Here is a 17,441-nt window from a genome sequence, read left to right as displayed (position 1 = left end):
CACACGAAATTCAAATAAGAATGGTCATATTAGGGAGGAAACCACAATCAGCTTTTTCTTTTTCCCTTTCAGACATACAAAGAAAATGGATTTCTTCAGTAGCATCCATAAGAAAAACAAAATCTTTTAGAGCCACTTCTCTTCAACAGGCTATTCTACCAGTCAAAGCCTGGGGAGGGTCTCAAGCCTGTAATTTGCTAAATGGGGTTTGATGATGTCATTTTATTGAAGGTTTCGATAAAGCAATCGTTCAGAAGGTCATAGGTACTTACAGGGCCTACTGATTTGTGAGGATCTTAAGAAGCTTAGCCTTCCATTCCAGTGGCAGGTTTTGTGTACAAATAACCCAGAGTTGAGCAGACCAAAGATATGTTGGGAGATTTACATGCAGCGCCTATCCATGAGAGACAAGTGTAACAAAACTGGGAGCGAATTTGCAGTTACCCACAGACTTGTCCAAATTACATCTGAATCATGTAAGAGAAGTACTTTGGTTTAAGTGGCATTAGGATCTCCAGAAGTGAAATTCTATGTGATACATACCTATTCCTCCAATAAGTTCTATTTATGCTGCAGAAGAGATGGAGACCCTTTAAGTGGGTGTTTATGTCACCATTGTAGTGAATATCTATTAGGTCTGACAGGATAGGATCTGTTGAGATTTTGCAAGTGAGGCAAAGATAATCTGTCAGCAACCTGTATAATATTGAGAAGAGGATATGAGATAGTTTGCATAGTTTTTATGATTTACGCCTTTGGTTTTCTTAGTGTGGGATCATTGTAGTTGTTCCAATTTGACAAGTGTTTAGACGGGTCTATATTATATTGTCAACAGCTCACAATGTCGAGACTGAAATGCTCGACACAAAAACGTTGAACTACGAAAATAGCGAACGGCCAAATAACCGATTTCTTTCCAACAGAAAGAAATTAGTTGGCCAAACACCAATGGCACACAAACAAATATATTTAAGTGGGGGGCTTCACCCACCACATCCCCCAACGTGGGGGGGTTGTGCCCCCGACCCCCTTACTAAATATTCTAACTCCGAGACAGCACTACACTCAGGGAAAGGGCAGGTGTCAGGGAATGGCCAACCGATTTCTTTCCGTTGGAAAGAAATTGGTTATTTGGCAGTTCGCTATTTTCGTAGTTCGACATTTTGGTGTCAAACAATTCAGAGTCAACATTGTCAGCTGTCGACAATATAATATAGACCTGTTTGGACAAGTTCATAATGAAAGGGGCATTATATTCCAAGTTTGCCCTACGGAGTGGAGCACAGTGGAATAATTACATCCCTGGACATGGAAGCCATACCTTAAGATATAAGGTATGGAAAGTACAGTTTTGTACCTACCATAAATGTAGATGTTCGAAGATCCACATTGCTGCAGTCCTTACACTTGGGTAGTCCGCTGTCCTCGGTCGGCCCGAATATCAAAGTATAAGGCTGACGTCGGTCAAGGCGCATTTGACTGACATCAGGACGTCAGGGTACAAATGCGCATGACCGACGTCATATCCTCAGTCTTTTCTTGCCCCAGATGTCAGAAGACCCTAACAATAAAGGTCAAAACCAAAAGACAGCAAACAAACAACCAAGCACCCTTGCCCTAATTATATGTACAAAATATACACTATATACACAATATGTACAACTCAACCCACACAACCACCTCTAACTACAGAGGGGAAGGAGGGAGGGTAAATTGGACTGCAGCAATGTGGATCTTCGAACATCTACATTTATGGTAGGTACAAAACTGTACTATGTTCTTCATCTCACATTGCTGCAGTCCTTACACTTGGGTAGAATCCCAAAGCAGAGGTATGGGAGGATGGCCAAACTATAAGGAAGCAGGAGCTGCCAAAATGCCCTGCAAAACAGCAGTGGCAAAACCAGCCCTGGATTTAGAGTAAAGTGGCAGGTGATAATGCCTAGAGAAAGTATGCACTGAACTCCAAGTAGCTGCCTCCAAAATATCCTTGGTTGCCACCCCCCTCAAAAAGGCTGTCGAAGTGGCAGTAGCTCTAGTGGAATGAGGCCTAATCCCAGCTGGAATTTCCTTGCCATGATGGGAATAACAGAAAGCAATGCAAAACCCAATCCACTTAGAAATAGTTTGTTTTGACACAGGCTTGCCCTGAGAACTCAAAGCAAAAGAAACAAATAACTGCTGAGACTGTCTGAACCCTTTAGTTCTGTCCAAATAATATCGCAACTGCCTGTGTACATCTAAAGTGTGCAAAATCTTTTCCCCTTTATTTTGGGGATTTGCATAAAAAGTAGGCAAATGAATAGTTTGGTTTAAAGCCACACTAGAAACCACTTTAGGCATAAAGGAAGGATTAGTACGTAAAGATACCCTATCCTTATGGAAAATTAAGAAAGGCTCAACCGCCATAAGGGCCTGCAATTCAGAAACCCTTCTTGCAGAGGTAATGGCCAACAAAAAAGCAGTCTTCCATGATAAATATTTCAACTCAGAAGTAGCTGCAGGCTCAAAAGGTTGTAGAGTGAGTTTCTCCAACACAAAATTGAGATCCCAAGCAGGAGTAGGAGCTCTTCGGGGGTCTTATATTCTTTGCCCCTCTAAGAAATTGCTTGAACAAAGGATGAGAAAACAAAGGTGGGTCACAATCATAGTGAGCCGAAATTGCTGCAGCATGAACCTTAATAGAAGAGAAAGACAAACCTTTGTCCAGTAACTCAGTAAGATATTGAAGAGCCACACTCAAATTAGGCTCAGAAACATCAAAATCTTTTGCTGCACTCCAAAATAAAAATCTCTTCCATTTATCTGCGTACACTTTCCTTGTACTAGGCCTTCTAGCTTCCAAAATAACATTCAAAACCTGCTGAGGAAGTGGAGGCCCACTATGGTTCAAAACAGAATATGCCAGGCTGTTAGGTGCAGAGAGTGAAGCTTGACATTGAGCAAATGGCTGTCCTCCTGTGACAACAGGTGTGGAATCAAGGCAAAGGCCATGGAGGCTTCCGTGCCAGACTTCTCAGTAATGGGTACCAGTGCTGTCGAGGCCAATCTGGAGCTATTAAAATCATCCTTGGCTTGTCCTGTCTGACCTTTAGAAGTACCTTTGGGAGGAGAGGCAGAGGTGGAAAGGCATACACATGAAGATTGCTCCAATTGAAAGAAAGAGCATCCACTCTCCAAGCTGTGGGATGAAACCTTTTGTGCAAAACTTTGGCAGCTGATGGTTTAGTGGAGAAGCGAACAGATCTATGTCTGGAGTTCCCCATGACACTGTCAATTTCTGAAATACATGAGGATCCAATTTCCACTCGTGGGGATCCATAATTGCCTGCTCAACACATCTGCTAAGGAGTTCTGTGCTCCTGGCAGAAACCTTGCCTGAAGATTGAGCTGTAAACTGAGAGCAGTCTCCCACAAAATCATTGCTTGCCTGCATAGAGGATAAGAATGTTCCCCTTGCTTGTTGATGTACCACATGACAGTTGTGTTGTCTGTTAGAATCAACACCTGCCCTGGAAGAAGTAAATCCTTGAAAGCTATTAATGCAAACTGGACTGCTAACATCTCCTTCAGGTTGATATGTAGATGTTGTAGTCTGGCAGGCCACTTGTCTTGTATCCACTTTCCATTTAGATGAGCTCCCCAAGCTTTGTCTGAGGCATCTGTCGTTAAAATCTGACTCGCCTCTGGCTGGGTCACAGAGAGTCCCTTGTTTAGGTGACATTCCTGAGCCCACCACAAAAATTCCTTTTGAATGCAAGGTATTATTTGAATGACAGTGTCCAGATCCTGGCAGTGCTGTGTCCATACATTTTTGAGATACCATTGCAGCTTCCTCATATGCAGTTTGGCATTGGGAAGCACCAGAATACAAGATGCCATGAACCCTAAGGCTTGATGGACTGTCCTTGCAGTCAGCCCGGACTGATGAGATAGTTGATGGAAGTAAAGGGAAAGACTCTTTTGTTTGTCCGGGGTTAAAAAGGCCATCTGGGATGCTGTATTCAGTCTCACACCCAGAAAGCACATGTCCTGAGAGGGTACTAGACTGGACTTTATTTCGTTCACAGAATACCCCAGGCATCTTAGCACTGCTATCACATATTCCAAATGATGAAGAAGCTCTTCCTTCCTTGAGCCAGAATCAGGCAGTCGTCCAAATAAGGATAGATCTGTATTCCTTTTAGCCTGAAGAAAGCTATCACTGGAGCCAGAACTTTCGTGAACACTCTGGGCAGTAGATAAGCCAAAGGGCAATGCAGAGAACTGATAGTGAGAAGTCCCAGCTCGAAAACGCAGATACTTCCTGCAACTTAGTCTGATAGGAACATGAAGGTAAGCCTCCTTGAGATCCAAAGTTACCATCCAATGATCTTTGCCCAGCAGAGGTAAAAGCTGCTGTAATGTCAACATTTTGAACTTGGGAATGTCCAGATAAGTGTTGAGGATAGATAAATCCAAAATTGGTCTCCACGTGTTCCCCTTCTTTGGTACTAGGAACAGGCGAGAATAAAATCCTAGGCCCACTTCTGGCATAGGGACCGGCTGTATGGCCCCTATTTGGAGTAACAGAGAAACTTGCTTGTGAGCCTCTATTCTTTGTTGAGGAGGAACGTCTGGCATGCCTTTGAAAGGAGGCAAGGTATGGAAATAAAACCTGTAACCGTGGTGTATGATATCCAATACCCATCTGTCTTGGGTAATTAAACTCCAATTTTCTTTGAAAAGTGCCAACCTTCCTCCCAAAGGTGCTGCCAGACGAGAAGGCTCTGGCAGCTGAAAAGGTAGGTCATTGGGTCTGTTTACGAAAGGACTGACCCCTGCCCTCACCAAGACTGTGCAGGAGAACTCCCTGTTGTAGGCCTGAAAGAGCCCTGAGCTTTGCCCCTACCACGGCTAGATCTACCCCTAGACTGGGAATCATAAGAAGGATACGTCCACCCCTTAGTAGGCCAATTTCTACTAAACTTTGGAGGCTGGACCTGCAAAAAATCTTTAACAGTCTGCATAGACTTAGCCTTGTCTTCCATTTTCTTTAAAACTGCCTCAACAGGAGAACCAAACAACACGTCAGATTGTAAAGGAGCATCTAAAATCCTTGTTTTAACATGGTCAGATAAATTTTGATCCCTCAGCCAGGCGTGCCTGCGAAGAACTGACCCAGTGGCAGCCACCCTAGACGAGGCCTGTACAGCATCAAAACCGCATTGCAAAGAATGCTTACCCACCTGTTCAGAAACATGTACTAAATCTTGCAACTCTTTACAATCAATACCTTCTGCCAGAGCATCAACCTTAGACTTCAATTGTGAAAGGAGATAGTTTTGGTATTTCAACATGTGAAACTGGCAATTCAAAGCCCTCATAGCAAGAGTGGAAGAAGTATAAACTTTCTTCCCCCATCTATCCAAGGCCCTGGCCTCTTTATCTGCAGGAACCGGATTCTTAACAACAGAAGCCTTAACACCCTTAGGCCCCTGGCTAACAGTTTCTGGGTCTGCCCTAGGACTCTTAAAAAGATACTTATGAGCTTCAGGCACCCTGTAATACCTATCCGGTTTAACAGGAGCAGGAGGCAAAGAATCAGGATTAAGAGAAGCCTCTGAAAAAACATCTTCCACTACATCCAAAACAGGAGGTATAGCCAAAGGCCTATGCTGGGGTAAAAACAAAAATTCCCTAAGCCTTTTCCTGGAATCAGAGAAGTCCTGACCTTCCCACTTAAAATGCTCCCTCATGGAATGAAGAGTTTCTGAAAAAGAAAAATCCTCAGGAGGAGAAGCAGAAGGAGTAGAATCATCCACATCAGAATCAGAATAAGGAGAGTACTCCTGCAAGTCTTCAGCTGAAGACTCTGAAACATCTGAAGCCTGCTCAAAACTCCCTAGCTCAGGCTCCACCCTAGGTCTCTTATCAGGAGGGGGCATAGAACCCCTAATCAAAGTAATCAAATCTTCTGCCATTTTAAGCATATGCTTCTTGGGCAAAGTTCCTGAAGAGCTAGGGGTAACACCAACTGAAGCTAAACCTGGCCTACCCCTGGGAGAAGCCTTGGAAACAGAAGGAGAGAGCCTAACCACCCTAGGCAGGGAGGGGAGTATAGTAACCTGAGAAGCCCCATCAGCCTGGCCTGCCTCCTGAGAGGCCACATCCTGCAATAACAAAGTCTCTCCCTGGGATCCCAAAGAAAACCTCCGGTGGAACCACCGGCTCCACCGACACCTCTAAAGAACCGGCGTCCGGTACTGATGGTTCCTCTAGCCTAGGTTTAACTGCTTTGTCCTTGCGCTTCTTCGAAGAAGCGGGCGTCGGAGCATCCAACGGCATTTTATAATTGCACCGCTTCCCGAAGACTAACCTGGCACAATCTAATCTTCTCTTTATAGTGCGCTTATTGAATCTAGCACAAGAGCGACACCCAACAACGTCGTGCTCAGGCCCTAAACAAGGAATACACAAAGTATGGTAGTCTCTATGCGGTATCTGTTTCCCACAAGAAATATAATTATTCACTTTTTCTGACATCCGGTAAACCACTGAGGCAAGAAAAAACTAAAATATTCCCCAACGGGGTACTTAGCCAACTTTGACTCGGTCTGAAACTCCGAAATCGAACAATTTCAGAACGCCAACCGGCACTTGCAACGCTGCTTCTGCATCGGACCATGCGGCAAAAAAGACTGAGGATATGACGTCGGTCATGCGCATTTGTACCCTGACGTCCTGATGTCAGTCAAATGCGCCTTGACCGACGTCAGCCTTATACTTTGATATTCGGGCCGACCGAGGACAGCGGACTACCCAAGTGTAAGGACTGCAGCAATGTGAGATGAAGAACATTGAAAATTCTTTACAATGCTGGATACATGGTGATTAAAGGACAGTTTGTCATTTACAGTCTGCAGGATCAATTTTCAAGGGTATGTTCTCAATGTGACAGTTAGGAGGAGAGTCAGCCTTGTGAAGGATACGATTATAGATTTTTTATTTAGTTTAATTCCTTGGTTTTGACATCAGCCATTTGTTTGGAACAGTCCCTCTTTAAGGATCATGGTGTCTTCTGGGGAGTTTATGATGGCACTAAGTTTGCAGTCATCTGCAGACTTGGTCAGCCACAAATCATTAACATTAGTTTTGGCCTCTATGAAGTAAATGTCAAAGAGGGCTAGCCCAGGGACTAAACCCTGGGGTACACCCCAAGGGCATATATTTTGGTGGAGGTAGAGCTACGCACTCTTATTTTCTAGGTTACAGTTGTGAGCCAATACGTTATTCAATTACATAAGCATTTAGGTTCAGGAACTTAGTGTTATCAGTGACAGAATCTTCTGCAAATTAGATAGATGATCATTATCAAATGACTGAGTATAGAATCGACTGATGCTCACCCTAAAAACATCAGGTGAACAGCTGACAAGTCTCTAACAAAAACAAAAGCAGACTTCGGTTCTATGCCACCAAAATTACAGCAGTGAATGGGTTGGAAATTTTTGCCTTTTTGAAAAAGTGTAGGGAAAGAATGGATGAAGAATCTAACCATCAAAGTAAGGGTTTCAACAGAAGGAGAGGGTGAAAACCCATCAATGAAAAGTACAGTTTGTATGTCTGAGAAAAGGCTTGTCCATGGGGCTTCAGAAAATTTTCCTTCTGAATAGTGACCAATGATGCCGTCTGTTTTAACTCAAGACCGTATGGATGAATGGTAATTAACAGCCTTCCCTCACCCATTCCATTTTCCATTCTAGTGACCCCTAAACATTCCACCAGTACAGTCAGGAGAGTCTCACAACAGATTCATGACAGGTTTACGGCATCCGTGCATGGGACCAAAGTGTAAAAGTCAGAAAGTCAGTCTGAATGAAAGATTCAGTGTGTGTGTGTGTGTGTGTGTGTGTGTGTGTTTGCGCGTGTGTGTCTGGTGTGTGGAGGTAAGTTCTCCTTCCATACATGAGGCTTTGCATCCCCACATTCGATATAAATAACCCTAAAGTCACTGAACCTCAAGAATGTTACGTTATGTGGAGGGAGGCAAATGGATTGGACTCATTGGGTTTGAGGAGGAGTATGAGCAGGAGAGGGATGAATTTATAAAGGTGTTTATAAAGGCTGAGGTTTAGTTGTTGGGGGTTGATAGGTTTGGAGGAGATGAGGTAAAAGTGTGAAGTTGGAGTTGTTTGTGAGTGGTAGGTGGAGAATGAAGTGTGTAAATGAGTGGGGTAGGTCTTGGAGCTTGTGATTGTGGAGCTTTGAGGTAGGTTAGTAAAGGGTAGGTTAAGAGAGGGGCCAGGGGATGGAGTTACTGAAGATACAGTGCAGTGGGTTAAAGGAAGGAGGAGTAAGATGGTGAGGTGGAGAAGCATTGGAGAAGGTAGGAAAGGAGACAGGACAAGAGAGTGTATACTGGAAGGTTAAAGAGTTGAGAATAATGATGTATTTGTTAGTAGATTTATTTAAGTGTGGAAAGTGATGAAACTTTATGGAAGGTCAGAATGGAAATATATTACATTAAGGTGGCTGAGGAAGTGGGATGTAGGTTTAGTGAAGTTGTGTGCACCTTTAATGGGTGGTCAGAAGTGGGTGGGAAGATGAGCAGACACTGATGTATAACTCGAGAGCCTGGGGATGGCTGGGGAATTGGGGTGGGAGAACAGAGAAGCAGGACACACAATTCCTCAATTGGAATCAATCTATCAAGGTATGCAAGGTGGATGCAGGGGGATATAGAAAAATACAACCCCCCCAAACAAATAAATAAATCACACACACACACACGGGGGGGGGGGGGGGGCTTGGCCTTGAAGTTATAGGAGTTCACCTTCATGATCAGACACAAGTGTGTAAACATGTGAAAATACTACTCACTTTGAAGGCTAGGTAAACTAGCATCCTCTGGTTTTGTCTTCAAAAGGTGCGGAAGACGGGTGTATCTGTAACCAAACCCACAGCCCTGCAGTAGAACAGAAGACAAGCTTTGTATTAGTAACAAATCAAAACTTTTTTTTTTAAGTCATTATTCTGTTACTGCTAAAAAGCATACATTTAGTAGTTGTATCACTCACAATAACTTGAATGCTACATTACAGTTCTGAAGTTGTTGACCTATCAGGACTGTTTGGTTATCTACTTGGACAGAGGACTGTAAATGTTCTGAGGTTTACTTGAAGTCTTGTTTCTAAATCTAGCACTCTAACATCATTAAGACAATTCAACATGCATAATAAATGAATTAAATGATAAATACAAGTGGTAACAACATGTAAATAATTTTATGGCCTGAGAAGTGTTGTAGTTATTTCCATTACACACTGTCATCTAGGCAAGTTATCATTCTAGTTTAAGTCTTATCAATGACATGTATGTTCATCTAGTGTGTACAATATTTCTGTCCACCTGCAGTATACAGGCCAGCAGCTTGCTAAGTATTCTATTTAAGCACACCTGCAAATGTGCATTCTGTTAACTCCTCAAAAACTATACGTAGTGTCCTACACTGTACCTTGAATTCTGGGTAACAGATCAGTTTAACAAACACTTCTGCTATAAGGATCACCAAGGTAAAATTCTAGTTATACAAGCTAACAATGTATGGTTTCACTTAAGTTGCAGTGACCTCACAACCACATAGTTAAAGGGTTATGGGGTCAACAGTCACTAGCAGGAGGAGTGCCTCCTACTAACACACTAAACACTGAGTGACAAAGTTCTTCTAAATATTTCCTGAACCACAACAACAAAATACACTTCAACTAAAAACGGATTTGGGAGAAATTGTGCAAATTCTTAAATGTTAAGAGCCTGTGTTCATCCATTTTAATTTCAAATTCATAAATTATCAACATGATCATCTTTTTATTCTAATTCCCGAGTTAAAGTCCAAGTGATTTCACCCATCTTTTGTGGAATTACCCTTCAGGTCAAAGGGCTGGTGGTGCTGCGGTAGCATTGTCGCCTCACAGTTAGACGTTGCCTGTTCGATTCTCAGTTAGAGCGTCTTCTGTGTGGCGACATGCATGAACGGGTGTTCCTTCGTTGAAGGTTGTGCGTTAGGCCCGGCAAGCCAACACGTAAAACTCTACTGCCAATCATTAGCGGACGGGAGTTCCGCTGTGGCGACCCCTAACTGGGAAAAGCCGAAAGACACAAACAAACCCTTCAGGTCAAAGGAAATGCATTAATTAATGTAGTAGGTAGACCGTACATGTCCACCTCTTAGTGCAGGAATTCTAGACAAAGCCAAAAATAATGGTGGGGACAAAGTTCTAAAATCAGGGACAGATTTTAAATATTGTTCTTATAAACTGTGAAAGTTACCACAATAACAGGCTTTGCCATTAGCAAGCATTCTTTGAAGGCTATGTATTACTTGGCAATTTCAATTGTCAGTGTTTTCCAGAAAAACACAAATTATGAGGCAAAAATCTGGATATTCTGCAAAATAAAATTCTGAACTGTTGAGAGGTAGCCTGTGGTAGGCATGCTGAAAATGGTGACCTAAAATGTTAACAAGTGGACATGTTACAAGCAACAGCTGTAGTATAAACATCCACTGCGATCTAAGGGAACTGGAAAGAATAATGAAATATACCACATGACTTAGCTCTTAAGATACAGACCCTACCTGCTGCTCGTTGACAACAACTCAGCATTTCCAGAAGAGAAATGAGAAAAGGAAAGTCATGCAGTGAATTAGGGAGCAGGTTTTACAGTCATTTGGGATTCTTTGAGGGACATTAGGATGTCACTATTTTGTGTGCCCTATATAAAATGTTATGGGGCTTTTTAAAGGAAAGAACTGACAGAGCTCAACAAGCACTTAAGGAAATTTTTTTTTTTAGTTCAGGATATTAAAGTGGATGAAGATAGGGTGTGCCTGCCCATACAAAAGACTGAAAATAAAACAGACATGTTATACACCATAGTACAGAGACCATAGATAGCTGGGAGTCATATTTATTAAGGAAAAGGTCTAGTATAGAATATATGTCTCTCTTTCATATAAATGGGGGATTCACCTGTGACTACTGTCCAAGTTACTATCTTGTCGTGTATGATTGTTTAGAAGAAAGGGTTAAATCCTTCAAAACAACTTTGTGTTCCTTCTCCAGGATACAATATTTCATGAGTGGAAACTAGGTGTTTCAGGCAGGGTTGGTGTTAGGTCAAGTGGTGCCCTAGGCAAAAGGGCTACACAGTGCTCCCCCAACACCACCAGATGCCCCCCATCCTGGTCTATTTACACAATTGAGTTTACTGGAAAAGTGCCCCTGCTAGAGAGGCACCCTAGACAGCTGCCTAGTTGGCCTATGCCTAAGGCCAGCTATGATTTCAGGATAACAGACAAGGTTGGTCAAGTGTTCATTCAATTACATCCAGACTATATTTAAGAAAATGGTTATTATAACATTTTTTCTCCCACAAAAATTGGCTCAGTTTGTGAGGAAGTGTAAACGCTTCACATAACACAACAAGCAACACTTGATGTTAAAAAAAGAGATGAGAATATAGGTATCCATCAGTTGGAGGTGCAGGCATGATGGCTGTAGACCAGAGGTGTGCACTGAAATGAATTCTTGCATATTTTGCAAGATTAAGAAGTAATTTTCACCCAACTACTGTGACTAAGTTTTCATGTTAGGGAGAGGGTGATAGGTTAATGGTTTGTTTTTAACTCTTTTTGAAGAAAGACATTAAGATTGTTGGCCTCAAGTCACAACTGGGTTGGGCAAGGCAAGTCAAAGGCAGCCATGAAAAAAATTCTAAGGAACATATTGCAGTCTGAAGAATTAGCAAACTTCAGATTCAGGTAATGAGGAAACTTACATCAATACCAGGAAGGTTTCACCATGACATACTTATCACTAAATATCTGAAATCTTGACTTAAGGATGGAGTGCATCTGACAAAAAAATAAGTAAGTGTGTACTAGGCTAATGGCCCTGGAGCCTTTACAAGCCTAGCCCATAGGATTACCCTGGTATTGTGCCACCTGACCTTAGTTTCCAGTGCCTCTGTTGAGTAGAGCCACTGGAGTGATCCCTGGAGTGAATCTGCTACGGGTATTGGACTAGTTTTGTAATTGGTGGCCCTACTGAAGTATTTCAATGAAAAGGAGATATGTCACCCTACACCTCCATCCTTAGCAGAAAAGGGGGATTAAAAGGAAGACTTTAGGATGGTCTGAAGGGAGTTAAAACCTTTGATGGGCTTATCCGGTGAACCCTCAAGGTTATCAAGTTTGGCAAAAAGGAAAGTAAGAGTCGTGTGATGTACACAACATAAAGTAAAAGATTCTTGCTGTAGTACTCATAACATGCGTGGGTAGTTTGGTGCCAGGCTAACACTGGTACAATCGACCTTTTATTAACCAATTACACCCCCCAAACCATGGGGAAAAGTCTATATCTCTAAGTGGCTAACAGTTGAACTGAGGAAACATCAGTCTCTCTCTTTCTGCCTGTCTTTTTCTCCCTATACCTTCCTCTTTTCTGACTGAGAGCCCCAAGCAAATATGGATCTCCAAGAAAAAGAGAAACCCACCAATTAGTAAGTCACTGCTAGGGTGAACAGAGTTTTGTGTGTAGGAAGACTTAACTGTAACTCCTTATGGAAAGGCCTAGGGTACCACTAATACTGTAAACTAAAAGAAAGTTATATACATGCAATAATGTTAGATCTTCATTCATGTCTGTCTGAAACAACCCTATGGGTCCTCAAGCCACTCACTGGATCTAAATCAGCAGCATTAGTGTTCCAGCTTCTAGCTCCTTTAAGATTTTCCCTTTACTAATGCACTGCTGCTCAAGTTACCTCAGATTAGGTTTAACACCCCATAGCATAACTACAGATATAAGTATACCTGAATATTACGCAAACTCTAGCAAAGAAACATCAAAATCCATTAGGTCCTACAAGCCCAAGGAAAAGGTATGAGGATGGGATGTCATATCGGACAGGCATAAATGAAAGGATCTAGCATTATGGTAAGTACATAACTCATATCCATTTGATTCAGTCTGTCCAGTTTGACCTGTGGATCAGAATCCCAAGCTGCTTGACATCCTTGGGGGAGGGCATCAAAGCAGGACACCTTTCAGGACAGAGGCATCAAAAGATGCCCTAGCCCTGGAAATGTAATTCAGCTTATAGTGTTTAATGAACGTATGCATGGAAGACCAAGTGGCAGCCTTGAAAATTTGTCTGTTGAATAACACCTGAAGAAGGCAGCAGAAGTTGCTACTGCCCTGGTGGAATAAGCTATCGGATTGCTTGGCAAAGGGCTGTTGTGTGATGCATAAACAAAGGAAATACCTTCAGAAAGCCACATAGAAATGATAAACCTTAGAAATGGTTTGGCTCAACTTGTTAGATGCAAAGCAAATAAACAGCTGTAAATGTAAAAGCATAATTGTCTATGCCCATCTAGTGTATGGAGAATACAATCTCCCTTGTTAAAACGACTGGGAAATAAAACTGGAAGATGAAAAGGTTGCAAAACATGGTTGACTCAGAGATTATCTTAGGAAGGAAAGATTGGTTTGTCCAGAATGGTGCTATGTCTTTGTGAAACAATAAGCAAGAGGGTGATGATGAAAGTGCATGAAGTACGGAAGCCCTACTAGAAGTAATAGCTTTGAAAAAGAGTTTCCCAGGAAAAGAACTTTGAAGCTGGTTCAAACTGACACTTGGTTAAAGCCTCTATAATCAGCTTTAAATCCCTAAGGAGAACCTACTCTCTGAAGGGAGATCTGAGCAAAAAAACACTCTGAGAAATGCTTTACAAAGCTTACATGAAAATGGCAGAATGTTCCTGGGGGCCCTTAATGAAAATTAAAGATTGCTACTACCTATACCTAGACTGTAGAGAAACTAGATATAGAATCACATGAGTCTGCTACGAAAAGTACAGTTGTGTACACTTACCATAAATGTACATGTTCGAGTGTATTTACTGTTGTGGCCCTCACATATGGGTTATCCGGCTCCTGGTAGCCCTCAGTCGGCCTGAATACCAGAGTCTTTGCTGTGTGACATCGGCTGCTATTGGCTGTAAAACTGATGTCAGAAAGTCTGGTATAAAGGGAGACAGCCAACGCCATTTCCTCAGTTTTTCTTGCCTTAACTGTCAGGAGCCCCAAAAAGAAGGCTAATCCAGGAAGAAAGCACCCTGGACACGTCATACAAAAAATAAAAATATGTAGTCTGTACCTTAGGAAAAAGGGGGAATGGAGGGTGGGAAACCAGGACTGCAACAGTGAATACACTCGAACATCTACATTTATGGTAAGTGTACATTACACAACTGCACTATGTTCTTCGTGTTTCACTGTTGCAGTCCTCATATATGGGTTGATTCCCAAAGCCCAGGAAAAAGACAAAGGGGGGAGGAAGGAGCACAGATTAAGGGTTGGTAAGAAGGCCCTGCAAAACTGCAGAGGCAAAACCAGCCCTGGATTTAGAAAACAAAGGTAGATTGTAATGCTTTGTGGAAGTATGGACAGAAGACCAAGTAGCTGCTTCTAGAATGTCCTTGGTAGGCACACCTCTCAGAAAGGCTGCAGAGGCAGAGGTTGCTCTAGTAGAATGGGTCCTAATACCCTGAGGGGGAACCTTCCCATGCTGCAGGTAACAAAAGTGAATACAATGAGCAATCCATTTGGAGATGGTTTGTTTTGAAATAGCTTTACCTTGAGCCCCAGGAGCAAAACTAACCAACTGTTCAGATTTTTGAAAGGATGTAGTTCTGTCCAAGTAAAATCTCAGCTGTCTATGCACATCAAGAGAGTGCAGAATCCTTTCCCCTTTATTCTGGGGATTGTTGAAAAATGCAGGCAGGTGAATAGACTGGTTAAGGGTTAAACTGGAAACTACCTTAGGCATAAAGGAGGGATTAAAGGAGAAACCCGATCTGAATGAAAGATAATGAAAGGTTCTACTGCTATTAAGGCTTGCAGCTCCGATACCCTTCTGGCTGAAGTAATAGCCAATAGAAAAGCAGTCTTCCAGGATAGAAACTTGAAATATGCAGAGGCAGCTGGTTCAAAGGGATGCAGAGTAAGTTTTTCCAGGACAAAATTAAGATCCCAAGCAGGAGTAGGAGCTCTTCTGGTAGGTCTAAGATTGCTAGCTCCCCTCAAGAACTGCTTCACCAAGGGGTGAGAAAAAATGGGTTGCTCAAAAGAACAATGAGCTGAAATTGCAGAAGCGTGAATTTTGTCTTTAGCAGCACTCTGGGAAGAAGAGGCAGAGGAGGGAATGTATAAATTGAGAGATGTGTCCATGGGAAGGACAACGCGTCCACCCTCCAAGCTTTGTTGTGAAACTCCCTGGTGCAGAAGGTTGGAAGGAGATGATTGGTGTGAGAGGAGAAAAGATCCACTTGTGGGGTGCCCCAATGTTGAGTGATGCGATAGAAAATTACCTTGTTCAGTTGCCACTAGTGAGGATCCAGAACATGTCTGCTCAAATGATCCACCAAGGTGTTTAGCCTCCCTGGAAGATACTGGGCTATTAGATGTATGCCCATGGATGCTGCTATGGACCATAGTCTCATGTTTTGTCAGCACAAGGGGTAAGAGTGAGTCCCCCCCTGCTTACTGATGTACCACATTACTGTGGTACTGCCTGTCCTGATCAGCAGATTCCCAGGGTAAAGTAGGTCCTTGAAAGCCAGCAAGGCCTGCTGCACTGCCATCAATCCTTTTAAGTTTATGTGCAGATGAATCTGTTGGGTACTCCAAGTCCCCTGCCTTCCAGAAGAGCCCCCCATGCAACATCTGGGGCATCTGGGGTGAGAGTCTGGCTGGCAGGTGGTGGGCGGAAAGGCAGACCCTTGTTCTGAGAAGAGGCTGTCACCCACCAGAGGAACTCCATTTGTAGACAGGGAATCAGGGGAAGAATCAAGTCTAAGTCCTGTGTGTGTTGACACCAAAGATTCTTGAGGTACCATTGAAGTTTTCTCATATGCAGCCTTGCATATGGGATCAGCAAAATACATGAAGCCATGAACCCCAGTGCTTGCAGGAATTGCCTTGCAGAGAGCTGGGTCATGCTTGCCAAGTTAATGAAGTAAACCGAAAGATCTTCTTGCTTCTCTTGAGGGAGCAATACCATCTGGGTGGCTGTATTCAGACTCGCTCCCAGGAAAACAATCTCCCTTGTAGGAACCAACTTTGACTTCTTTTCGTTGAGTGTGTAACCCAAAGAGGTGAGAATGTTCTTCACGAAATCCAAATCCTTTTCTAGTTGTTCTGGGGAGTTTGCCTGAATGAGATAGTCGTCCAGGTAAGGATAAATTTGAATGTTTCTCTGCCTGCAAAAATCAATGGCTGGAGCCAGGCACTTCGTAAAAACTCTGGGAGAAGTAGATAAGCCAAAGGGCATTGCAGAGAATTGAAAGTGTTGCTCCCCAGCCCTGAAGCGAAGAAACTGCCTGCAACTTTCCCTTATTGGGATGTGCAGATAAGCCTCCTTGAGATCCAAAGTTACCTTGCCCGGCATTGGTAGCAACTGTTGAACGGTGAGCATCTTGAATTTGGGAATCACCAGAAAAGTGTTTAGAAAAGACAGATCCAGAATAGGGTGCCACGTGCCCCCTTTCTTGGGTACCAGAAAAAGTCTTGAATAAAAACCTAGGCCTAACTGATTTGCAGGAACTGGCTCTACAGCACTCATAGTCAGTAAATAAGAGATTTGAATTTCTACCTCTGCCCTGAGAGTTCTGGGTATGTCTGGGTACCCTTGCAGAACAGGAAAAGTGTGAAAATAAAACTTGTAACCTTGGTTTACTATATTGAGCACCCATTTGTCGTCTGTGATGGTAGACCATAAATCTGCGAACCTGGCTAACCTTCCCTCCCAAAGGAAACCCAGGGCCTGCAGAGGTAGGCATAAGAAGGCCAGAGTCACTGAGAATGTTTGCTTTGGGAAGATGGCTTAGAACTCCCCAATTTAGCAGAAGAAGAATGCCATTGTTTAGCCCTTTGAGGGGCAGAAGCCTGCCCTCTGGAAGATATGAAGCCCCTAGGCCTAGAGCGACCCTGCTTGCCAAAATCAGGGAAAGACCAATTCTTGGAAGGATAATGCCTACTAAACCGAGGAAACTGAACCTGAAGGAAATATTTTACAGCTTGCATAGATTTTGCCTTATCCTCCAACTTCTTCAGTACCTACTCAGCCTTATTACCAAAAAGACTGTCTTTGTGCAAAGGAACATCCAGCAATTTAGATTTAACAGGTTCAGAAAGAGGCTGCTCCCTGAGACAAGCATGCCTTCTAATAATGGAACCAGTGGCTGCTGCTCTGCAGGAAGCCTCCAAAATGTCAAAACCACAATTAAGTGAATGCTTATTAACTAAAGTGGCAGAATTCAGTAAGTCTTGTAAATCTTTGTTCTCCAACGTGGAAGGAATATCCCCAAGTTTAGCCTTAACAGCCTCCAAAGT

The 17,441-nt window shown here is 42.9% G+C and overlaps 1 protein-coding gene across 2 annotated transcripts in view; it reads right to left on the bottom strand.

Annotated features, from left to right (window-relative positions):
* The window catches only part of RNF123 (ring finger protein 123), a 4,282,987-nt gene that overhangs the window by 1,973,915 nt on the left and 2,291,631 nt on the right, over nt 1–17,441 (bottom strand). For both annotated transcript variants that reach the window (XM_044077780.1, XM_044077781.1), the window contains exon 31: nt 8,863–8,947. In XM_044077780.1, coding sequence (XP_043933715.1) covers nt 8,863–8,947 — 85 coding nt within the window. The remainder of the gene's footprint in view (nt 1–8,862; nt 8,948–17,441) is intronic.

The sequence above is a fragment of the Protopterus annectens genome, chromosome 7.part0 (genome assembly GCF_019279795.1).
Source record: "Protopterus annectens isolate FY-2018-M chromosome 7.part0, PAN1.0, whole genome shotgun sequence".
NCBI lineage: Eukaryota > Metazoa > Chordata > Ceratodontiformes > Protopteridae > Protopterus > Protopterus annectens.
This window is presented reverse-complemented; position numbering and strand designations above follow the sequence as displayed.